General features: G+C 47.2%; 1 protein-coding gene and 1 long non-coding RNA gene across 6 annotated transcripts in view; one reads left to right on the top strand and one right to left on the bottom strand.

Moving 5' to 3' along the window:
• The window catches only part of LOC149325358 (uncharacterized), a 186,691-nt gene that overhangs the window by 104,136 nt on the left and 56,886 nt on the right, over nucleotides 1-25,669 (bottom strand). The gene's annotated exons all lie outside the window — the stretch shown is intronic.
• The window catches only part of LOC149325360 (solute carrier family 41 member 1-like), a 152,062-nt gene continuing 128,225 nt past the window's right edge, over nucleotides 1,833-25,669 (top strand). Inside the window, exon 1 of one of the 4 annotated variants that reach the window (XM_089563782.1) lies at nucleotides 1,833-2,197. In XM_089563782.1, the coding sequence (XP_089419908.1) occupies nucleotides 1,965-2,197 (233 nt within the window). In that variant the 5' untranslated portion in view covers nucleotides 1,833-1,964. The remainder of the gene's footprint in view (nucleotides 2,198-25,669) is intronic. The other 3 variants (XM_089563781.1, XM_089563780.1, XM_089563786.1) reach the window with 3 other exon arrangements.

Genomic DNA, 25,669 nt, shown 5'->3' on the forward strand with positions numbered 1-25,669 from the left:
TTCACTTCCAAGTGAAGCTGCTACCAGCTTTTTACTGTGCTGTACCGAAAATTGTCGATTGTTGCGCACTCAGGAAACCGGGGTGTAGGGAGGATAGGACCAGAGGCTTAAGAGAAACACGAACCGAGCAGAGCGGTCGCGACAGAATTCACGATTGATACACCGGATCCATTGGATTCTCTCCGAGCGAGAAGCAGCAAGTCGAGGTATCACATGTTACAATATGCGCTAAACCTACATTGCAGCAAAGCTCTACCTATGATAGTAAGATCCTGCGCAGCGCGGCAGTCCATGCAGCGTGCTTCCAAGGGTCATCAGTGTCACTGAACGTACGAGAGTACGTCAATCGCCCAGTAGCGCGCTTTTTTTTTTTGTCCCGCTGTTGAACCTGCGTGCCTATGCGAGCGTCTAGGAAGCTATAAAAGATATTGGCGAAGCAGGTAAAAAACCGCATCCCGTTTTTCTCTACAAGTGCGGTTATATACTTCTCATGAACCACTTGGGAGGCTACTGACTCCCCATGACGTTCTTGTAGTTTTATTGCAAATTCACTACTTCACGGGGTCAAAATAACTTTGTGGCGTCCCTTACGTTGAAGGTGCAGAAATAAAATAAATAATACCGCGACTGGGTTTCCATCGAGCGGCAGCACAAACACATCAGATTCGCTGGCCACTGCACGAGAGCACTGTGCTATCGCGGCAGCTGATTACGCCTCGTGTTAAACAGCAACACGCTCTCCAGCTGGGATAATGATGATGTCATCAGGCTTAATGGCACATACCCACGGCGGGGGATTGGCCAGGGTGCATAGCGGAGCATTGCACATCGTCATCTTCGACAACTTCCATCGGCGGCGCGAACCGATCAGATCATCTTAACCTCGATCAGAGATTAACCTGAGTCTAATATCGCCGCCAGACATGCCGACGACCCAGCAAAGCAAAACCATGAGCCAACCACGCTGAGCAGATGCTTTCGCACGTCTACTGGTTTAGCTACGGTAAAACCCTACCACATTTTCTGTATAATTTCTGTTATCTTTTTGCCACATCCAAACACAACTTGGCTCCGTTTGAAAACCACTAAATGCCTACTACTTCTCTCTTGCTCCTTTAACTCCCTCCTTCATGCCTTCGTTTGCGGCTCGTTTTCCACCATGTATGAGAAGGTAGACGGCGTGCACACACAACCGCATGAGTCCTCGCAAATGTGCTGACATCAACGCGGATCAACTTCATGGTATTTCTCAGGATACCAATTCGCGATGACGTCATTGCGGGAGCTTTTTTTTCTGATGACTGAGCCAGAAGGTTGGCACATCGCAGCTTATTGTCGACGCGCCCCACGGCTCAGCAGATCGCGGAAGCGAGTCAAGCAAACACGGTGGTATACACAGGAAAGCGAGAAGAATCCGCTGGCGTTGCCGCGCATTGCCGCCGCGGCGAGTGCCTGTCGCGTGCCTTCGCCGAGCCCGAACGTCGAGCTGAGCGTTGTGCAATCCGCGAGCATGCAGCGTCTGAGCAAAGGAAAAAAAATGATGGTTGAGGGATGGCTCGAAATGAAACTGTACAGAACAATTGCACACATTTCTTTTTGTACGCCTATTTTTACTTTTGAATAGATCCTATCTCATTCCCATCGTTTGCACATCTGTAGCGATGAGAGAGAGGGAGAGAGACATCACGGAGGCTCGGCGGCAGCTGCATAGCTCATGAAGAACAAGAAAATACGAAAGCTGGTTGACCCTGAATTCCCCACTCGGATCCTCGTCGACTGCGGCAAGAGCGAGTGCCGGCTAGGATGATGATGGTACTCGGTCGCTGATTGCTTTGTCTGACCGAGTCGCGCGCCGACTGCTTGCTCACCGGAGAGACTCAGCGGCGGCCGTGAACGTACAGACGTATTGGGCCAATGCAGCTGAAGTTGTCTGCTTTGCGCACGCCCGGACTCCCAGCAGTGAGATGACTCCCGAACCGCTGTGCACTGATGGCGACGCGAAACTGAGCTCCGAGACGCCGCCTGGCTCCGAAGAATCGCCGCGGGGACCGAGGGCTGCCTCAGCGGATGTGCGTGCAGAAACTGCAGGCAAACTAGATCCCTATCTTGTCCATAGGCATGTCTCAATGGAGGAAAGACCACAGGTTTCGCTGGACAGCGCACAACGGGAACAACATCAAGCGGGAGCGCTAACTCTGTAAGTTGCATCTGTTCTGCATTTACTTAAAGTGAACAACACCAACGCCCACCGGCTCTCAACTAACCAGGAAGGCAAAGTTTTATCCGTCTAAAGAAAATGTTTGTTCCTTTTCCGAAAAGTTTCTGGTACGAATACCGCCAGTGTAACTAATCTCCGTCAAGTCCGGGTGTCTAGTAATCCAAAAATCTGTGAAAGCTTAACACTCCATCCTAGAACGGCCATTTGAAGGAGGCCACCAGTCATCGAAACCAAGGAATGCATAGGGAAATGTGTTTTTTTTTTGTTTACCAATGAGAAATAAGTAGTGCGATTATTTTTTACCTCAAAGATAATTGTTCACAAAGTAGAACAAGAAACAGGCACATGTCGCCGGTGCTATCCAAGCCCACGTCCTCTGCACGTCGGGTACGCTGCTCTACCATTTTAGTTCCGGCGGCGTATATTACCCAACATGCTTTGTTCGAGACATTTTCTCGAAAGTACAGTACTGGGGAGGGTTAGAGGAGGCGATTTTCCCTTGTTAGTCTAGGATGTTGACGCCACCTCGAAGTCGGGATATCACATCACTTTAGTCGGAAAGCAAACTGAAATTTGGTCCTCAAAACTTGCCATTAGTCCCCAGTTTGCATACGGAATACCGCTTTCCACAAATACGGGCCGTGCCAAACTCTGAGGACTAACAGCTGAGAACGAGACTAACTGGGGGACGAACAGCAGAATAACCCATGAAAATTGCGCAAGAAGACCTTGACTGCAATAGCACTGCATTTTTCGAAGCGCAGAGTGCCGTCTAAGACCACTGAGAGCACTGCCGCTGGTCCGCGCCGAAGCGGATAAACGCTTCGGCACAAGAAAAAGGATTCGTGGAACCGAAACGATCGGCAGATGAGAAAGTGCATAAAGATGAACCACGCAAATTAATACGTGTCTAATGGCGATTGTAAGAGTTAGTGTTAAGCAAGTATAAGCAATTTCATTTCGTTGCCGTTTGTCGACGAGCTTAGTGATGCTGTGTGAGCATCGGCGGCACTTAGCAAATTGGTTAGCGAGCAGTCAATTCCCCATCGCCCTTGCGCGCCAGTAACAAAAACGTAGTGCACCACGGGCTTCGATATTTGTTTTTAACAGGCGGTAGTGTGCAGCTGCCTGTTACCCCCCCAAAAAAGCCACCTTATGCGTACAAAACAACGAAAATAGAACGATTTGTTGTTTCGAAGTACCGGCTGTAAGGTAGGCACTGTCTGGCGCTTCTTTTTTTGCTAAAAACACGATTGAGATCGCTCTGCGTACGCTTTAGGTAATGTTTACCGCAGCTTGTTGCAATGGCACATGGCCGCAAAAAATCCCTATACTGTGCTCTAAACAGCAATACGTTTCAGAAAATTGCGAGCGAAAATTCAAACAATTTGTATACTTTCTATATAAGATTTTTATTCCTGCTTGGGCCACCTGCTCTCGTGGCCTGGTCATTATCGACACAGATAATAAAGAAAAAATGCTCTGGTTGCCTGGTCAAATAATTGCTCGGTTCCCAGTCCAAAGGCCATGCGGTCTAGTCATCGCTTGTTCATGCATCGCTATTTCGTATATTGTGTTCTGTATGATATGTGCTGTCCTAAAGATAACCCGCTCTAAATTACCCCAGGAATGACGCTTAGTTGGCTTGTTATTGTTAAACGGTTCCTCCCGGGGACTAAGCGTTGCGTCCCTTTCTAAGGGGACAAACGGTTAGACCCCTTGCAGCTATTCCCGAAAAGGAGTAATAATTTCGGCAAATCAGTCAGTCCCCGAAAGTACCAGCCTCTGGCCACCTTTCAGTCGATCTTTTGCGTAGAGTGAAATTCTTAGCAAATATACCTGATAACTGACGTCACAAGTTCGTTTGTTATTTTTCTTTCTTCGAAGTGTGCGTATTTCATGGCCTGTAGATGACACCGCCAGTCATGCAGTATGGCGGACAACTCAATGATCGCGGACGCCCGACTGCCTGATTGCATTCGTTTAGAAATGGATTTTCTGACTTTCTTTCTACTGCGTGTGCGTTTTATGTGTGCGCGTCAGGCGCATCGAACTCATCAACAATAATTTCAGTGTCATGCTTCTGGATGAAAGCGGAACTGAAATATATGAGTATGGTGCCGAACGCCGGATATCCTACTTATCATGGAATACGGCTCATTTCCTCTGTATAGATCGAGGCTGACATTCGAGCGAATTAAATTGCTTGTGCCCACTTTATTATATTTACTGGAGGTTGAAATTACCCGTAGCGCTACCTCGGTAGCTGAAGCCGTTCTGGCGCTGTTTACAGTGGTACAACGTTTTTTTTGTTTTTTTTTCAGCCGCGTTGACCTCATAAACATGCACGCGAACAATTCAAAACAAACACGCGTATTGAGCGGTGTCGACGCTTGTTAAAGAAACAACGCTCGTCAGAGTTCGAAGCCCTCCACTTTGATGCTTCAGACCCAAGGGACAGCATCGGCATTTAAAATTAAACTCCAATATGCCATACGATTACCGTAACTTAACGCGTGCAGCCGTGCCAAGCACTCGCATCATTCGAGAAAGTTCGTATTTTATTTCACAAGGTAAAACTGATCACTTTAACTGCAGCCTAAATGACCATAAATTAATACAAAATTAACAAATTGATAAACAGCTGCACCCTTTTAAACACACTGTACTATCAGCGTCAATTGAAACGCGAACAAGCCAATTGAAACGCGAACAGCACAACTCGCAGATATTATTCTACCGAGGCAAAATACATGAGCAGTTGATTTTCCCATCGAAGCCGAAAAGACCGCTCTTCTGAAATGTTAATAGCCCACGCCTGTATTTCACCTCCAGCCTCTAATATGCTTGTTTTTTTGTGCTCGCGTTTCAGGTGTTTTGTTCGCATTTCATTTGACGCTGATAGTACATGCTGTTTTAGTGAGAATAAACTATAAATACATTGCTATGCTATGTTAGCGCTGCAAATCTCGATGTTAATTCATTCTCGTGATCTCTTTCACTTCAAGTACTGTAGTACTCCAGGCTACAATTGAAAAAGAAAAGGCTACATGTTCAGAAATATTACCTCATTTGGTTAGAACCTCCTCTTGGCATTATAGAAGAGAATTATACCCAAAGACCTAGTGAAAATAGTGCAGTGCGTGCTATTCAGGTTCGTACCACATAAAGTGTCTAAGACACTGGGCATCTCAAACCGTTTGATTCGCTTCCAGGATTAATAGAGGGGGCCAGGCTTCGCCAAGCCCCAGTTATGGGGCTTTTACCCGTCACCTGATTTTCTTCCTGAGAGAAAAATCAAAGTTTGATTTGATTAGATTTGATTTGATTTAAAGTGCATATCTTGTGCGCCCACGTACTTCTCTCTACGCAAAGAGCTTACTGACATATGCTGTGGTAAAACAAGGGCATTACTTTTTTCTCTTTAATTTTTGGCGTTAATCAGGCTGAACCATATAAACTAAGTAAATAAGTGCTATATTCAGCAATATAATTTGAGAACAGAAAGGTTTAAGGGAAAAGGCTGCAGAAGCAGCTCGACAAGACCTTTAACCTGCTTATCTGCCGTGGCAGCAGTGCGAACGGCGTTAAAGGCATCGTTTACCTTAAAACACTATCAAGCGCGAGATATATCATTATATCACTTATGAAGCAGTGAATTAAACATAAAAACACCGTTCGTCTCTCTCGAAACACCGCACTACCTTAGATCACAACATTCGGAGGCCCGCTCATGTCTACATCTTCCGGGGGCGTTGCATACGTCGCGTAATGGTGTGGCTGGCCATTAAACAGATACCTTTTCGTCAGTATTACAGTTCCTCTCAATGGTAAAGAGGCTGGCATGATGATGAAATTGCTGAATTAAGTGGAAATCCATCACACGGAATGAACGTCTTACAGAACTAGAGCACAACGGAGGTCCACAAGACATCGCAGGTCACCGCCGCTATCTTGGACCATCACGAAAATAGGGACCTCTGTCATCGCGTGGTGGCGCGACAGTCTGTGGAACTCCCGACGACCGTCTCTCGCCCGCTCCCTTTCTGTCGCCATGTGCTCGCGGAAGTCGACAACGGGGAGTTGGTTTTGTTTAGGGCTGGCGCAGTTGAGACGCGGCGTTCCTTCCTTCAATGTTAGGCGGTCGGCTAAACCAGCCGCGGTTGGTCTCATCTCTTTCGTTGCCTGTAAATGTACGTTATATTTGGCATAAAATATTTGTCTGCGCAAGACTGCAGTTCCAATCGTCTTCAGTCTCCAGCGTCCTCTACGGTCAAGTAGCTATAGGAGGTATTCACATGACGTCATCCGCAAGGGGCGCTAGCGGCCGGCGCGGCATTCGCCATGTTGGTGGTCGCGCGCGCGGCTGCCGCAGCCAGCCGCAGCGTTAAATAGCCGGTGATGTGTGAAATGTGAGTGTATTTCGCGTCTCGCCATAGATAATTACTGTCCGGCCCGTAACACCGCGTTACAGAGAGGGTGTTCCGGGAACTGCGCGAAGCATAAAAGAGCGGCCACGCTCAAAAGGTTCCACTTTGTGAAAAGGTCGGCCCGTAAGAAAGCGGAGGCGCCGGCGCAGTGTGCGACGTACAGGACTGCTGCCGCGCGTTGAATTCACCGGTATCGAGGCCCACCTTGTGCACGGCTTAAGTTTGCTGGCAGGCCAAGGAATTAAAGGATATAAACCTATGAGAGGGTGCAATTACTTGACAAGCGGGTGAGTCCAAGAGCCGTGCTGAGGGTGCCGACGTCCGCGGTCCCGACGGCCGAAGTGCCGTTTTTGAAGAGGTGAGTAATTTCGAAGGATCTGTTCACTTAGCTGTAGCTTAACTTGTCATCTCTATCTGCTGAAAGTGACGTGTTACTACTGAATCTAGCGGAATGGCTGCACACTGCGTTGCTGCGAAAGCGCTAGACGTCTTGTGCATAGGAAGCGGCGCTACGTAGCTACAATCAAAACTGCAAAACATTCTCGCTGTGTCTGCCGTTCGTGCTGCGAGCGCATGGCAGTATTTGTTTGACCGTTCTGTCGTGTAAATAAGGCAGCTATGACGCTTTTCCTTTCTGCTGAAAGACCGTCTGAGAAGCGTCAGTAGTTCGCGGACTACAGCTAGGCGCTTGAATCATCAATTTCTGCGGCGGCAGTTTAGGAATTTCGGCAATTAATCGTGCTGTTTATCCACGATGTGCCCTGCATGACTAGCTGACAGTTATCAGCTGATATTAAAAGCTGCAAGTCGTGCACATTCTTGCGAGCAGCGCAGCCAGCCAGTTTTGCTGCACAAGAATTCTGCTGCAAACTTCATGCACAATGCGCGCTCCACAAAGATAAGTGGTCGCTGACGTATTCAACAACGTACAAATATGTTACGGATCCCTAACAGTTCAGGCCGGGTACCTCACGGCGCACCGTGACACTGCGCGAGCTGGCCTGAAACGACCGCAAACATGGCGCGCTTGTCGCGACGACGCTCGCGCCGTCTGGTAGCGCGGCCTCAGTGAATACCTCCTATACCAAGCCGTCAACAGCCACCAGCGCGACTTCACTGCATACGTTAAACACGTGCTCCAACGATATACCACCACGACTAAAGCACACGTCATCGTCCAGGCGACGAATGTATCCATTTTTAATATGCACTGATAAACTTCTTTTCATAGAGAGCCCAGCTGTAGCCGCACAACATATCCGCCAATAAAAGCAATGTTTCTGGTTCGCTAAGCACTTCCTCCATCAATATGCAAGTTTTTTGGTTCCCGAGGGGCGCCTCGTCGAATCGCATAGCACGGGGCTAAGCACATGAAAGTCAATCCCTTTCCGTTCTAGTTAATAGTAGTAGTGGTAGTAGTATGTTTATTTCGCCATATTATGTACAATATGCCCTCGAGGTGAGGCTAAAGGAGGTAGACTATGCATGCCTCCTGGCAAGGATTACACCCAGATTAACACATCATGGAAACGGTGGCCGAATGGAAAAAAGAGAAAAAAACAATAAGCAGCATTATCACGATAGGAAATAGTTAATGGTAGACAATAATATATATCAATTAACAATAAACAAAACATTTCACAATATGCACGTTCAGGTAAAAAAAAAAGAAGCAAGACAAACACACACTCAAAAAACTAAGTATACAAAGTTAGCTGAAAGTTAACCGGGGAGGAAAAGGAATATTCAGTTTTTTCTTAAATACAGGCACAGTATAACTTTCTAAAGCAATCTGAATTATTCAAAAACGAAAATGAATAAACTTGTATATTCGGTGTGAAAAACAGCTTTGATTGATTGATTGATTGATTGATTGATTGATTGATTGATTGATTGATTGATTGATTGATTGATTGATTGATTGATTGATTGATTGATTGATTGATTGATTGATTGATTACAAACATCTTTATTTCTTCAATATTCTCAGAACATGTGGGTGGGCCGCCTAGTCCGGTAGTCCACTGGCTGCTGCTGCTGCTGCGCTGGCCCTCTCCACCAGCCAGTGCTGACGGTCAGGATCATCGCTGAGCAGAATAGCCTCCCACTACTCCTCCGAGGGGTTGGGAATGGGGTCAACTAAGGGATTATATTGGCATGCCCACACCATATGGTAGAGGTTAGCTACCGCTCCACAATGTGGACACTGCGGAGAGTATAGTGTAGGGTACCACTGGTGTAATTTAGCTGGTGTTGGGTAGGTGTTGGTTTGTAGTCTTGTTGAGGGATTTGTGTGGTGTTGGGTACTCCTTTCTGGCTGTTCTGTATGGCGCAAGATTGTCAGCATACACTGCTAAACCTATTAGGTCGCGGCACCCTTGATGGTCATCAGGGGGAGACGCCCGGTATAGAAGAGCTCGGGCATGCCTGTGGGCGGCTTCGTTTCCTCCTGGTAGTTCCAGGTGACCGGGGAACCAGATGACTGAGACTTGGTTGGGTGGATGCTTAGTCAGCAATGACAACCCTGACTTGTGAATTAATCCGTTATTGAAGTTGCGACAGGCGTTCTGGGAATCAATGAGCACAACGGCGTTGGGGTTAGATGCTACAGCTAATGCAATAGCTGCCTCCTCTGCGTGAGTGGGGTTAGATGTTTTCACCGAGGCGCAGTTCACCATCGACCCTGAAGGCGTTGAGACCACAATAGTCATGACTCCATTCTTTGGTCCTGCTGCGTCCATGTAAAGGGTGTTAATTTGCTTGTCCCATTTCTTCTGCAGGGCTTCACCTCTTGCTTTCCTCCTCTCGATGTTATATGCGGGATGCATATTCCGCGGAATGGGGTGCACGTTTATGCGTCTTCTCACATCGCGTGGGACCTCTTCCCTTTGGTCAATTGTATAGGGCTGATTAACATGAATTTTTTCGAGCAGTTCTCTGCCGGGTTTTGTAAGTGCGAGCCTATTCAGTTGTGAGAGCCATTGTGCTTCCCACTTCTCTTTGAGGGTATTATGTACTCCTAGAGCCATGCGCTTTGCCGTTGGCGTGGAGTTCGGTAGCCCCAGTGCCGTCTTGTAGGCTTTCCTGATGAGTGCCTCACTCTTTTCAATTTCCGACCTGGAGAGGTTAAGGAATGCCGTCCCGTACATTATCCGAGAAATCACGAAAGCTTGCACTAAGCGGATGGTGTCCCTTTCCTTCATGCCATGGTGTTTATTTCGGATACGATGTATCATCCGGACGATTTGCTCGGTGGATGTTGTAAGCTTCTTCATAGTGGTGTTGTTCTGTCGCCCCTGCGGGATATACTGCCCTAGGATCTTGATCTCCGTGGGTTTCTGTACTGGCTGGTTCTCTATGTACACCGAGATTTATTTATTTATTTATTTATTTATTCATTTATTTATTTATTTATTTATTTATTTATTTATTTATTTATTTATTTATTTATTTATTTATTTATTTCGTTACTATCAGGGCCGTTGAGGCGTTACAGATAGGAGTGGTAAGTATACTTATACAAAAAAAATACAATAAGGAGAGTAGTTAACATAGGCGATGAAGAAGAGCAGATCTAAAAACTTCTGGTTCAGAGATGGAGACGATGCTGGCGGGCAGGTGGTTCCAGTCTGAGCTGGTCTTGGGCAGGAAAGAATAAAAATACTCGTTAGTTCTGCAACTTGAAACACTGACTTTGAGTCGGTGATCAATGCGAGATGATATATAACTTGGAACAGCGAAAAGACTTTGTTTTAGCGATTGATTTGTGTAATATATTTTTTGCAAAGTGAAAAGTCTAGAAAGATGACGCCAGAGTGAAAGATCTGGAAGGTCTAGAGTTCTCTTCATGAGTGTGACGCTAGAGAAACGCGAGTAGTTAGACAAAATAAAACGGGCTGAACGATTCTGAATTGATTCTAAAGTGTTAATCAGTGACTTAATGTTAGGGCCCCATACAGAAGACGCATATTCTGTTTTAGATCGGACGACCGTTTTGTACAGTAGTAGTTTTAAACTAACCGGAGCAAGTGAAAAGTTACGGCGAAGGAAACCAAGCATGCGATTAGCAATGTTAGTTGTGTGTTCGATATGCGTTTTCCATGAGAGGTCATTGGTAATGTATACGCCAAGATACTTATATGCAGAAACAAAAGCTAAGGGGGAGTCATTTAGAATATATGGATGCGGGTTAGCTTTGAAAGGTATTCGTGTTACTTTCATTGCTTTACATTTAGATACATTAAGCTTCATTAGCCAAGTGGCGCACCAAGCAGAAATGTTATTAATGTCAGACTGAAGAACCAAGGTATCGGATGGGCTGGAAATTTCTCTCTATATTACACAGTCGTCAGCAAACAACCTGATAGATGATGTTATGAGATCAGGAAGGTCATTAATATAGATTAGGAAAAGGAGAGGTCCTAGAACAGATCCTTTAGGAACGCCCGATGTTACTGAAGAAAGATTAGAATCATGGTCATTAACTGTTACATAATGAGTACGAGCGGCCAAAAAACATTCAATCCATTTTAATACATCACAATCTATGTTTAGTTTGCTGAGTTTGAGAAGTAGAAGAGGGTGAGACACGGTATCGAAGGCAAAGTCAATGAATATGCAATCAACTATCGAAGAACGATCCAAAGCTGCAAAAAGGTCGTTAGTAAATGCGATTAACTGTATTTCACATGAATGATTTCTTCGAAAACCATGTTGATGGGTTGTGAAAAAAAGAATTGGACTCAAGGTGACTCATGAGGGCAGAATAGATTACATGTTCAAGTAATTTGCATGGAATAGAAGCTAATGATATTGGTCTGTAGTTAAAAGGGCTGTGAACATCACCAGACTTGTGTACTGGAACCACCTTGCCCACCTTCCAGTCGTCAGGGAGCATGCCGGCCTGCAATGACTGACTAAAAATTTCGGACAACATGAGTGAAGAATAAGTAATAGTGCTTTTCAACATCTTGTTGCTGATACCATCAGCACCTGCAGAGGATGACATTTTAGCACTATCAATAAGTTTATGAATTCCCTTCCAGTCAATAGTGATGGCATCCATCAACTGGGAGTCAAAGGTAGGCATGTGGGAAGAGTAACTGGCATGGTTGTTACGAAAGACAGAGAAAAAGTACGATTTAATAATGTGCAACATTCGTTTAGTGGGATCAGGGCACCTTGGTTATCTTTCAGTATCATATCTTTTTTTGGTTTCACGTTAAAGATAAACACCAGAAAGGTGTTTTGAAAAAAGTTGCGTTTTGCGTTGACAAGAGCCTTTTTGTATTGTGATGCCACAGTACGATAAGCATTTCATCGCTCTGTACAGTTAGATGCTGTGCAGCGCCGAAAGATGCGTTTTTTTTTTGTTTAGCAGTCGCCTCAAGGAAACACTGAACCATGGTGAACGTTTAGTGCACGTTATTCTAAGAAGTGGGATGTACTTATCAGTGAGGGCTTCCAGTTTGTATTTGAAAAGAGACCAGTTATCGTGCAGTGAACGTTCCCAAAATCTGGGGAAAAAAATGTCAACAAATTTTTCTAGTTCGGTGCTAATTGCAGAATAATTTCCATTTTTGTAATCCCGAATTACCTTATAATGTTTGACTGGGTGGGGTGCACGTGACGGTAGAGTGAAGTTGATAACTAAATGGTCGCTTAGCAGGGTTGCCAGATGGTTCCGGCCTCTGGTAGCCAAATTGGCCTGCGTAGTAGCCCAAACGTAGCCAAAAGCGAAAATTTTGCGTAGCCCAAAAGTAGCCAAAAATATTTGTTTTTGGGGCGACATTTCTTAAGCATATTAAATTAATTTTCGGCAAGAATATTTACATATTAGATTTCTTTTCCGTCTGAGGTGGTGCCCACGGTGTGTTCTTTCCGTTGTTACATTTCGCATCCCTCATGCGCGCTAACCACTACGACTAACCAGGTCCGCTAACCAGGTCCTCAAGATGGGGCCGCAGTTCCACTTTTCATGTGCGGCAGTAGGGCATATCACCTGAGGCGGGTTACGACAGCCAGTCTTCACGCGGAAAAGAGCGGCGGCGCTATATAACGCAATCGCAGCTCTGGTTTATAAATATTTCACCTTTAAAATGATCGCGCGCACATTACACACATCGACAGTGAAAATACCTTGCTCTATACTTACGCAGCCTCACATTTCAATTTTATGCATTAAGAGAAAGGTTCTCGCTGAGAGCGTCACCTCAAAGCACCTAGCATGCGAATTCTTGAAGCTACATTCCACGATATGCATGAGCTCAGAATAAATTAAGGATATGTGCCATTAGATGATAATCTATGTCGATTTCATCTTCAGTCTAACAGTACGTTCACAATAATGAGAAAAACATTTTAACCTTGAATTCCGGCTCCTTTTTCCATTCCTTTTTGTAGTTCCGGATGTACATAGCCAACTTGCCCATTCTGATTAAAGTTCTCGTAGCGATGGATCTAATGCCATGTCATGCCACTAACTTCCGCCGTCCTCGTTCTTACAGTGGGTTCCGCGCCGCGCCAAAGGATGACGCCATGGCACCGCATGAGTGCAAGTGAATTACGCAACGGACACGGCGCTCTCGCGTAGTTCGCGATGAATATCGAGGGCTGCACGTGTGCCGCTTGAGGCTGCAGAAAAGGCGTAGGCTCTTGCGAGTTGCGCGCTTGGTGTGTCCACCACGAGATTAGGAAGAAACAGAAGAATAACTTATTAAATTGCGTAAGCATAACTTTCTCATGCGTATCTTGAGCAGAATGTGTTCGCAGAACCAGAATAAACAATACAAGAAAAGAACATGCCTGGCGGTGGGTTTCCAACCAGCCACCTACCGCAGCCGAAGCGGACACCCAAACCACTAGGCCACGTCTACGGTTAACGATTAATACGTGAGGATCACGAAACCGCGCAACAGAAGCGAAACAGTAGCATTTAATGCTTACGCATTCGTACCACGTAGGGACTTATGTTCTCTTTGCGTTTTACCTCTATTCTGGTACCATGGTCACCCGTGGTACACCGTCAATGGGAGAACGCTCACGTGTGCAGACGGCAACAGTCTATGTTCGGTGGCGCGCGGGCGTGGGTGGCGTTAGTTCGCGAATTAAGTGTAATCTATAGGCCGTGAAGTGTTTCCTGGGGGCAACTTTCACGTAGTGTCCATTGTTTATAAAAGAAATCGAAAGGCCATGATCCTTGGCCGCCTGACACACGTTGTGCCCGTTTTTAAGACGGGTGACCGCTCTGACCCCTCGAATTATCGTCCTATTTCATTAACATGCATCTCGTGTAAACTCTTTGAGCATATACTGTACTCCAATATTGCAGATCACCTCGATAAAAACTCTTTTTTCTTTCCCAAACAGCACGGTTTCAGGGCAGGCTTCTCATGTGAAACTCAACTCTTCGAATTCACAACTGATCTTCATCTAAGTCTAGATTCTTTATTTCAAACAGACGCCATTTACCTAGATTTCTCTAAAGCATTTGATCGCGTTCCTCACCAACGCCTCATCTGTAAACTCGCATGCCTGTCACTCGACCCTCTAGTCTTTTCCTGGATTCGCTGCTTCTTGACTAATCGCTCGCAGTTCACCGTCATCGCTAATCACGCATCTGCAACTACCGTAGTTATCTCCGGTGTACCCCAGGGTTCCGTCCTTGCTCCACTTCTCTTCCTAATCTTCATCAACGACCTGCCATCTGGAATCTCGTCATCTGTTCGTCTTTTTGCGGATGATTGCGTCATTTATCGCCGAATATCTGATAACACTGACCAGGAATTATTACAGGACGACCTAAATAAAATACAGAAATGGTGCTCCGACTGGCTCATGCAGCTTAATATTTCGAAATGTAAATGCATGCACATATCACGCAAACGTTCCATTACTAATTTCCAGTACTCCCTGAACTCTGTGGCGCTGTCAGTAACGAATTCTTACAGGTACCTTGGCGTCGAAATAACGAACAAATTAACATGGTCAGACCACATTATCAAACTTTGCGCAAGCACTTCCAGAGCACTTGGCTTTATCCGAAGATCACTATCAATGTCCCCCCCACCAATCAGACAACAAGCATACGAAACATTCATTCGCGCTAAAATGGAATATGCCTCAGCAATATGGAACCCTCACCAGGCCTACTTAATACAACTGCTCGAAGCTATCCAGAATCGGGCAGCGCGCTTCATAACGTCGCAGTATTCGTCTCGACACAGCGTTACCAACCTAAAATCGTCTCTCGGCCTTGAACCATTAGCATTCCGCAGAAAAGTATCAATTCTTTGTCTTTTCCACAAACTATACTTTAAATTCCCTGCACTACGCCAAACTTTGTTATCTGCTCCCTTACGCTCATCTCGCCGATTATTCAACTCCCTCAGCATTCAGCGGTTGCATGGTTCATCCAACGCTTTCAACAAATCTTTCCTTCCCATCGCCATAGAGGAATGGAACAATCTTCCTGAAACCGTTGTCATCGAAACTAATCCCACCAGATTTAGGCAGCTAATAACAGACCACTTGATCCAACTATAGCTACTTCCCTCGCTATGCTCTGAGTGCAATTTGAACTGCTTGTGTTATTGCGACACCCCCCCCCCCCGCCCCCCAAGTGTTTTCCCACTTATTTCATTTCCGTACTTTTTAATGTGTAATTTATATACTACTGCTTTGCCATATATATTCTGTTCTATTTGAATCACCTGACGCTAATTTCACGTCAAATTTGTTATTCTTGTTATTTTTTGTTCTTTTGTTATGCTTTTCTATGCTTACATGCTTTTGTATGACTGTTTCACATCACTGTCTCCCCCCCCCCCTTATGTAATGTCCCAGACGGGACCTTTAAGGGTTCAATAAATGATGATGATGATGATGATGACAAGTTTTCTCGAACACAGCGTTTACAAATTGTCATTTTGTAGCAGACGCGCTTAATTTCTTTAGCCTGCAATAGCCTGCATATTGATTCCAACATGCCTTTTATTTCTGTCCCTGCGTTATTGTAACAGAGCACATTATAACTACTTTAACTTTTTTTTTAACGCATAAAAAAGCTGTAGCCAAAAAGTAGCCACATAGCCAAAACGAAATTTCTGACGCCAACTCGGACCAAAAGTAGCCCAATTTGGCTATTAATAGCCCAACCTGGCAACCCTGTCGCTTAGTCCAGGCAGAAGTGTAAGAGATGAAACGGAGTCAGGGCAGGTTATTAGAACAAGGTCCAGAGTGTTGGCAGTGGATGCTGTAATGCGAGTTGGCTCTTTCACAAGTTGACAGAGGTTAAATGTTGAACATAAGTCAAGGAAGGTTAGCGATTCTGAAGAAGAACAAACAACAGGGTCGTCTTCCGTCCATGATATAGCAGGGAAATTAAAATCGCCTAAGAGAAAAATTGGTGCTTTTCGAAACCTAAGTACAATTTTGTTAAGAAAGTCATGGAGGTTATCACAAAAACTGCTCGCTGATTGGGGGGGTCAGTAACAGGCACAAAATATGGTTTCCTTACGGTTTATTTTAATACATGTGCAAAGAAATTCAAGCTCCGAGGATATAACAACATCATAAGAAAGCAAGTCATCCGCAAAAGCGATCAAAATCCCGCCACCCGATCGCCCAGAGCGATGTTGTCTATAAACAGTGTAATGTCGTTCACAATCAAACAGTTAAGATTTATCAATTTTGCCAGACAACCATGTTTCAGTGATAATAATCACATCGGTACCACACGTGTCTATCAGAGAGGATAGGGCGTCGCGTTTATTCATGAGGCTTCGAATATTTGTGAAAAGGAATCTGACATCACGAGTGCATTCGGCGTCAACGGCCGCTGATCCCTAATCACCGAGAACGGACGAGTTTGAAGAGCCTCCTGCTCCAGTGACATGTGCAGATGTCAGGGCAGGCTCAATTTCGCACACACGATCAGTTTGTGGACAATAAACGTAGCATTTCTTGTTCACATGTAGCTTGTTGTAGCGCAGATTATAGAACGCTCCAGTGCTTTTACTGAATTCAACCAGCTTTTTCTGCGATTGTCTGGTCGCCTTACAGAAATCTTCTTGAACACTAACACGGGTCTTTTTTAACTTATCTTTTTGCGATAAGATGCAGTCTTTGGTCTTCGGAGAAAGGAATTTAACAATTATCGGCCGGGTTCTAGCTTGAACGAAAGGCCCCAATCTATGCGCGCGACAGATGGCCTCATCACTTAGTTGAAGCGAGAGGGAATCTGTTAAAAGGGTTTGTACTTTTTGCTCGGTTTGGGCCCAGGTCTCATTCGCTTCAAGTCCATAGAAAATTAAGTTGTCTCGGCGTGATCTATCCTCATACTCATTGAGGCGAGCTTGGATCATGGAAGTCTCGTCTTTAACAGCACCTGCGATGACGCGACTAAGTTCAGCAGCATCATGGATTCCTTCAAGAGTGTCTACTCTGGTCTCAACCGCTGCCAGTTTCACGGTGACATCAGACACGCGTTCCTCGAGGATCTTTTGGCTAGCTTTCACCTCATTAAGGGTTGACATTACTTCTGCATGACGCGATTCCATTGTACTTGCGAGTGCTTTGATTGCCGCCAAAATTTCGATGCTGGTGCCGTCAACATTTTCCCCAGGGCCGGGGTTGACCTCAATGTCACGCGACATGAATAGCAGCATCATATCATCTACGCAATCAGAAGCCAATAATGACAGAACATGTGGGCATGGGATGAGCAGCAAGCACCGGTTGCTTGTGCGTTTAGAATAAAGGGAATAAGACTGACTAACCTGGGTAGCAAAAAAAAACGGATGAAGCAGCGTCTGCATCGTTGCCGCTCTCCCATGCCCACTGGCGCGCGCACTTGAGAACACGCAATTTATAGGTGACCGCACTGCTGGCGCTGGCAATGTTGTTGTCTTGTAGTGACAGAGCACCGGTGGCGTTCCAAGGATGGGAGGTAGCGAAACCAGAACCGGCAAACCGCAAGCTGCTGGAGGAAGCTCACGGTCTTCGTCGGCGAATACAGGCGTCGAAAGTCCCAAGGGCACTCTAGGGAGGGCAGCATACCAGGGGGAGGCGAGGACCAGCAAATGGGTAGCAAAAAAGACCGGATGAAGCAGCGTCTGCATCGTTGCCGCTCTCCAATGCCCACTCTGCGCTAGATGTTCTGCGCTAGGGGTGTCCTCGGGTTCTGCAGGATTAGCAACTCGGACTTTTCCGGCGCACACTGGAGGCCTCTCTCCCTGGCGTACCGGTCTACCGTGTCGGCTGCTGCTTGAAGACGCTCCTCGATCACGGCGTCACTCCCCGAGTTGCACCAGACAGTGATATCATCCGCATACAATGTGTGTTTGATGCCGAGGATTTCGGAAAGAAGGCCTGGTAGATCTTTCATAGCCAAATTGAACAAGAGGGGTGACAGTACCGCCCCTTGCGGAGTTCCCCTCGGTCCTAGAGTGATGGGATCTGATTTTGTTCCACCGAAGTTTATAGTGGCTTGCCTGGCTGATAAGAAGTTTTTGATATAGTTGTAGGTTATTGCGCCACAGTTGGTATCGGCGAGGCTTTGCAGGATGTTTTTATGTAGAACGTTATCGAACGCTCCTTTCAAATCAAGTGCCAGGATGGCCCTTGTCTGTGACTTGGGAGATGCTTCAAGGAGGTCTTTGTACAGGTACAAGAGGGCGTCCTGTGTCGATAGGTGAGGGCGAAAGCCGAATTGAGTATTAGGTAGGAAGTTGTTTTCTTCAAAGTATCTACTCAGTCTCGTGTTGATGACCCTCTCTATGAGCTTCCCCAAACACGAGGTCAGCGATATCGGTCTTAGATTATCCAGTTTAAGGGGTTTGTTCGGCTTCGGAATGAACCGAACCTCGGCTGTCTTCCAGGATATTGGTAACGTTTCTGTAGCTCAATGCTGTTCGTTGAAGCATTCCATCAGCGCGGTGATGGTGTCATCGCTGAGGTTAAATAAGAGCTTCGCTCTTATTTGATCTGGACCTGGAGCTGCATTTTTTCTCATGGCCGCGATTTCTGCTTTGATTTCTTCTTTTGTGAGTGGGATGTCCAGCTTGGGATTTGGCAGCGCAGAATACTCCGGCTGTTCCACGACTTGGTCCGTGCACAGATACCTGGTCTTGAGCTTTTCCATCAACTCTGTGTCCGTACCCGGGGTGGTATGTACGATCTTCGTGAGCCTGTCTTTAGTGGTCGACTTGCTGCTGCTGGGGTCGATTAGGACACGAAGGAGCTTCCAAGTCTTTGACACACCTAGCTTCCCCTGAATACCATCGCAGAGCGAATTCCAGTTCTGTCTGGTTAAGGATATGGCATAGGATTCTGCCGTTTTGTTTATCTCCTCTATTTTTTTCTTGAGTTTGCGGTTAAGCCGTTGTCTGCGCCATCTCTTTGTCAATGAGTGCCTCGCTTCCCATAAATGTAGAAGGTGCGGATCGAACGCTGGGCAATCTTCTGTCGTGCAGATCTCTTTCGTAAAGGCTTTCAAAGTATGCACCTCATTTTTAACCCATTCGTCTAGGTCGGTAATAGGGTTTGCAGTAGATGCCTGGGCCTTTCTCCACCTGTCCCAGTTCGTAACTCTTGCCATACCTATTTTGCGCTTGCACGCGTTTGTGCTTATCTCCAGAGAGAGTATGAAGTGATCGCTTCCCAGGTGCTGTTCCGTATTCTTCCAAATGGCGTTTTGTATGTTCTTGGTGAACGTCAGGTCAGGACATGTATCTCTACTGACACTGTTTCCCAGCCTTGTAGGGTAAGTGGGATCGGTGAGGATCGATAACCCCTCTTGCGCCACTACTTCTTCCAGTTTTCTGCCTTTAGGTGTCGCCGCCGGGTAGCCCCATGAAGGGTGTGGTGCAATCACGCAGGGGGCATGGCCCGCTAAGGTCAGAAATTTCTTTATGAGGGAACCCAATTTTGCGTACCTGTCTTTTGGAGGGCTGTAGACATTCAATACGTCCGTGCTTGCCGCTCCTCTTTGGAGAGGAAGAATAGTTATACAGCAATGCGCAATGTCCAGCTGGAAAGAATCATGCAATATGGCAGTGTATAATTTGTGCACTAACGTGGCAGTTAACTGGTCGTGCTGATAAGTCACATAGTCTTGGAGTTTAATAGGCATTAGGTGGGGTTCTTGAATTAGGATAGCTGCCGGTGGGTCAGATTCCTGAGATAGAAGGAGATTAAGAGCAGCCTGCTTTCTCCTGTATCCCCGGCAGTTCCGCTGCCAGATCTTTACTCTAGGTTTGGCTGGCATGTTGAATCCGTATCGGATGGCTCGTCCACGTGCATTGTACAAGCGAATTTCGACTTATGTCTTTTATACGCATGTTCCTTCCGAAGTGCAGAAATTGCCGTCTTCGTGTATCGTCGGTTGTTTGCAATCTGCTCTCGAATTTCTTAGAATTGAGCGTTCACATAAATTGGAAAAGCTTGAAACTCCTCCTTGAAGGACCTCAGTTCTTGGATGATTTGTTGGTAGACCTCGCCTAAGGCAGGCTGGGAGCTAGGTACTGCCTGCTGTTTTTGGTTTTCAGGAGTCGGCTGAGTTACCGGCGTTATTGCGTTAGTAGTTGCTCGCTAAAGCTGTTGGTTTTGGATTGTTAAAGCGCTCACTTGTTTTTTCAGACCTTCTATCTCTTTTTTAAATGCTGCCAACTCCGTGTTATTCTGAGGCGAGGACGAGGGGAGGGGAGACCACTCTGCAAAGCTCACCTTCGAATCTGAAAGCTGGCCCGAGGACGTCTTCTTCAGCGCCCCGGTGGGCTAGATGAGGTTCTCCTTCCCTTGTTCTTTACCCGCCTCCACGGGACTGGCGTTCTGGTTGGAACCTGTTGCCCGGCGTCTTGACCTCGAACGGCCGCGAGAGGCGGAACGAGAGTGGAAGACTGATGACGACGCTCCTCGCCGTCGCGATGCAGGCTGCTTCTTCTGCTCGGCCTGCTCCTACCTTCTTGATCTTCAAGTTTTATGCAAAGCATACTACTTTAGCTACCACTTCAGCCCTTCACCGTGGTTATGCGCCTCCAAATCACGTGATACATGACGTCACACCACGTGACACGATGACGTCACGACGGTGGAGAAACGGGGGCCCACCTCGCGCCGTCGCTGTGGTTGTGCGCCTCCAAATCACGTGACACGATGATGCCACACCACGTGACACGATGACGTCACGGCAGTGGAGAAACGGGCGCCCACCTCCCGCCGTCGCTGTGGTTGTGCGCCTCCAAATCACGTGATACATGACGTCACACAACGTGACTTGATGACGTCACGACAGTGGAGAAACGGGGGCCCACCTCGCGGCGTCGCTGTGGTTGTGCGCCTCCAAATCACGTGATACATGACGTAACACCACGTGACTTGATGACGTCACGACAGTGGAGAAACGGGGGCCCACCTCACGCCGTCGCTGTGGTTGTGCGCCTCCAAATTACGCGACACGATGATGCTTCGCATTCTCCAGGCTTAACCAAGTTAAGCCTCAGCCATTTTTTGTTGTTGATGACGCGGTACTAGCGTTCTTGTTCAGCGGTCTCTGGAACTTCTCCTTGCAGTCTCTTGCATAAGTCGTGTGTGGGCCCTTGCACAGCGCGCAAACGGGTGTGCACTCGTGCGTCTCATCTGGACTCGGCGTTCCACAGGTTTGGCAAGCAGCCCCCTTGGGTTTCGGGCAGACGTCTGCTCGGTGACCTGGCGTTCCACAGTTGATACAAGCAGTCCTCGTTTTACGGTAGATGTAGCAGCAGCGCTCTGACCACCCGTAGTTGACCGTGAAGGGAACCTTCTGCCCGGCGAAGACGATGACTGCCGACGTAGTCTTGCCCAGTCGGCGCGCTCCCAGGATTGTATGGCTGGGTGAGGAGACGTCTTGGAAGATACGAGGGGGTACCCAAAAGAAACCGGACTAAATTTTTTGGTCGGCAAAGCTTCTGTGGTACCGCGTTTTGACACTAGGAGCGCATAGAACGAACATTCCAGAGTCAGTAAGCCGAGTGCCGTCGTTGAAGGAGGTCAGACTAGTTTAGGCAGAGTTTTAGAGTGACGACTGTTTTGTGTGAACGTCGTTTTTGCAATGGCTGATTTTCGTGCACAGCGTGCGCCGGTGAAATTCTGATTTTTGCTCGGAAAAAGTTGAATGGAAACTCTTGAAATATTAAGAAAGACATACAAGGACGATGCTGTGGGGACAACTCAATTGTTCCTGAATCGAATCCTGAATCAAAGCAACAACCATGCCAATGGAAAACTTCAAATTCACCTCGCCTCAAGAAAGCTCGTCAGGTGAAACCAAACCTCAAAACAATGCTGATTTGTTTTTTCGACGTGAGTTGAGTCGTTCATTGAGAATTTGTTCCGCAGGGTCAGACAGTTAGCTAGGCTTGCTACTTGGATGTTTTGAAAAGATTGGGCAGCAGTGTGCGGTGGAAGTGGCCAGATTTGTGGCGGTCGGGTGACTGGTTTTTCCATCATGGCAATGCCCCTGCTCACACAGCCCTGTCTCTACGACAATTTTGGACCAAAAATGGCGTGACCCCTATTCCTCAACCCTCATACTCTCCCGACCTTGCCCCTTGCTACTTTCTTTGTTTCCTAGAATGAAAAAATAGGTGAATGGAAAGCGTTTCGCTGATGTTCCTGAGGTGAAGAAAAAAACGACGGAGGCACTGTCAAGCATCACAAAAGATGAATTTAAACAATGTTTTGAAAAATAGAATGAAAGATTCGACAAGCGTATCATTGCAAGTGGGGAATACTTCGAAGGAGAGTAAAGGTCTGTGCTTAAAATGTGAACAAATAAGTTCAAACAAAAATAAGTCCGGTTTCTTTTGGGTACCCCCTCGTAGAGTCACCACTCACTTCAGGCTTGATATTATGTATTACACCCCTGCAAACATCCTCTGGCAAGGCAACGTAGGCGGTGACCGTTATACTCTTGCCGTCGAGGTGCAGACAATTAAGCTTGGCGAGACGGAACGCGTCTTCCTCACAGTGAGTACACACCATTATAATGTTCTGCTGGCTAACAACGCGCAGCGTTGGCTTTTCTTGTAGAGGGGTGTTGAGGGCTGCTTGGATCCCTAATTCGAGATCGTAGGAGCGTGGAGCCACAGATTGTAGATCCACCGTGGTTTTAGGTCGGATGATGACTTTGTATGGAAAATTCCTGAGACTCGGTAGACGCGGAGGTGTCGGTGCAGGAGGCTCTCGGCGTTCTTTCTTCTCCGGCTCTTGCTTGGGAGGTGTGGATTTAGCTTGCGCCGCTGTGTCGTTGTTGCGCCGGGACCGTATGTTCCAGCCATGGCTGTTGTCGTCCTTCGGGAGATCCTGCGGGGGCATCAGCTGCTGCTGGGATGTTGGTACATGACTGTTGGTACATGTTGGTACATGAATTCTCTAAGAGGCTACGACCCGACTCCGTCGGGTCGTAGCCTCTTAGAGAATTCATCGTGGTCGTGGTAGTCATGAATGAAGCGGGAGCACTCACTGGCGAGCGTCGTTAGACCCGCGTTGCGCGAACGCTATGCCGCGCATCCGCGGGCGCACCGGCGTCTCCGCGGCGATAAGGCACCCCAACCCCTTGGCCGTTAGGGTTAGCGCTCCTCACGGGGTGACGAGAAGTCAGACAGGCTTTAGCGCCGAAAATGTGGCACTCACAGGCTCACTGGTGGTAGCAGGCCATGTCAGGCGTTGAAGGCAACTCGTGGATGGTAAATATACGGTGATCCAATATTCTAATCCGCCACAATCGACGATTGTCAACGGAGCCCATGAATCGAACGTCCGCTCGTGACGAACGCTTGCAGCGCGTGTCAAAACAGCTGTGCATTTTCCATGCCCTAAAAAATGAACGTAGTTTGTGTTATACTCCACTAGATACACCTAACATACTAACTACTAGGCGGTGGATACGGATGACAGGCTTATGCTCTCGTATACGGCAGTCATGTTCACAACAAGTTTCCTTTGCAATCAGTGTACAGCAAGAGGACATATCGACATCCTTCGTGGGGAGCGTTTCCTAAGCAAAATGTCATGGGCTGTTGCGCTCTTTTTTTCTGTACCCTATTCTCTTTTTTCTTTTTGAGGAGGGGTGGGCTAGGCGCCGCATAAGTCCTGTTCACTGCAATCACATCCCGCGGAAGTACCATGCATTCCAGTAACGAATAAATGCACCGGCTAACGCGGCACTTGTGGCTCATGCCTCCGTGTCTTCTGTGTACAGCTGGACGTAGCAGTTTCAGTTGCTGAGACGACGACCTTATTACTGGCGAATCCAACGCCGAGTAGTCACTCTACTGAAACCAGAAAACTGAGAAACGGCGCATGAACGCCGTTTTCCGACCGATGCTGGCCTACTAGGCTCCAGCGAGACCGCCCTCCACACCACAATCCGCGATCTTCACGCTCCCCCGTACATACAAGCGGGCACCGAAAACGTCTCCACAGTTCCGTGTTTCTGTTTCAGCGTAGTGCTATCGCAATGTGCACGATCCTAGTCACAACTGAGGCACCAGTACCATCTCCGAGCTTCACTGTCAAGGTGCTTAAAATGTTAACTCCAATTTCTAGCCGATAGCGAACAGCGGTGACGAAGAGGCCACAACTGCGTCACAACCACCACCCGAAACGCCGCGCTACAGCTGCAGCTGCATAACCTTCGCTATCGCTTTCATGAATCAATTATATTCAGAGAATCTAAACTGCCTACTCTAGCTCTTACGAGCTGCTAATCCCGGTAGCATCCTGGAAGCTCTGTAGCGATAGCGTTCCTATTATTCCTGATTCTGGCCCGTATCTGGAAATGAATTGGAGATCTCTGCACGCGAAAAGCTTTTCTTCCCATCGAACACTGCCACAACTTATTGCACCTCGGTTTGAGCAGTGTTAACTGAAGGAAACAATTGTTCTCTTTCTCTCTTTCTTTAGACTGCGGCAGGCTCATATGCACTGGCACCTTCTGTGTTTTTTTTTCTTTTTTTTTACTGCGCAAGCAGTATCGGTTCCATGAGACGATAACGCCGGCGTGTGTCTTTGCGTGGCCCCCGAGAGAAGCCTCGGGCGCCTGCAGTTTGCGAGGGCTAAACCACCCTCGACGAGTGGAAAAAGGGAAAATCTGTGTAGGCGAAGTCAGGGAGGTGGGCACAGCGACTCCCGCAAGCGAGCGCCGAGTGCGGAGAGAGGGAAGTGAGTGCGGGAGTTGATGCAAGTGAGGCGAAATGTGTATAATGGTACAAATTCAGAAGCATAAAAAACATTATAGCCCTAAAGCGCATTAAAGTAAAGCAAGGCGTAAATGCAGCAAATGCAAACCCTAATATGATTACTTAGCCGTAAAAGCCTGACAAACTGGAAAATTAGACGCCTTTAGCATACCTAGTACCGTGCTACCGTTACCGAAGTACGAGTACGACGCGCGCCATTAGTGGGCATGCGCGCATCGCCTTGCGGGCGCCAGATGGCACCAGGCACCCGGCAGCTGTGCGCTCGCCTGCCGCAACGGACCAATCAGCACGTGCGTACTGGCGGTGCGGGCTCCCAGCACTACGTTAGCGGTAACACGCTACACGGTTGGTAAAGCTGTCTGTAATTGGCACAACTTCGCAGCAAGGGGGAGGGGCAAAAGGGAAAAGCATCGTATGGAAAAGTATTCAATAGAAAAGCGTCATCCTAAAAATGACCATCTTCTCACACCATATAAGCGTCTTTGGACGTTTTATTTACTTGGGCATGTTAGAAGAGGCTGGTGCCTGACAGTGATGCATTTCCCACCTACGATAAAGCAAGGCAAAGCCATGCCCCTTCTTTAAGATGTTCACAAGCATTCTCAATGCAGCTCACCAAGCGTTGGCTGATTCCTGACTTACTGCATGCACGGGAGAGGTGAAGCTGGGTTAAAAGCGTACGTTGTTGGGCTAGTCGGTCAATCATGGTGAATACAAGGGGGGTACTGCGCACAAAAAGACAAGGACAAGAAGATAACACAACAAGCGCAGACTCGCGACTA

This window comes from Amblyomma mixtum, chromosome 10 (genome assembly GCF_055824585.1).
Source record: "Amblyomma mixtum isolate Tamu chromosome 10, ASM5582458v1, whole genome shotgun sequence".
NCBI classification, from domain to species: Eukaryota; Metazoa; Arthropoda; class Arachnida; order Ixodida; family Ixodidae; genus Amblyomma; species Amblyomma mixtum.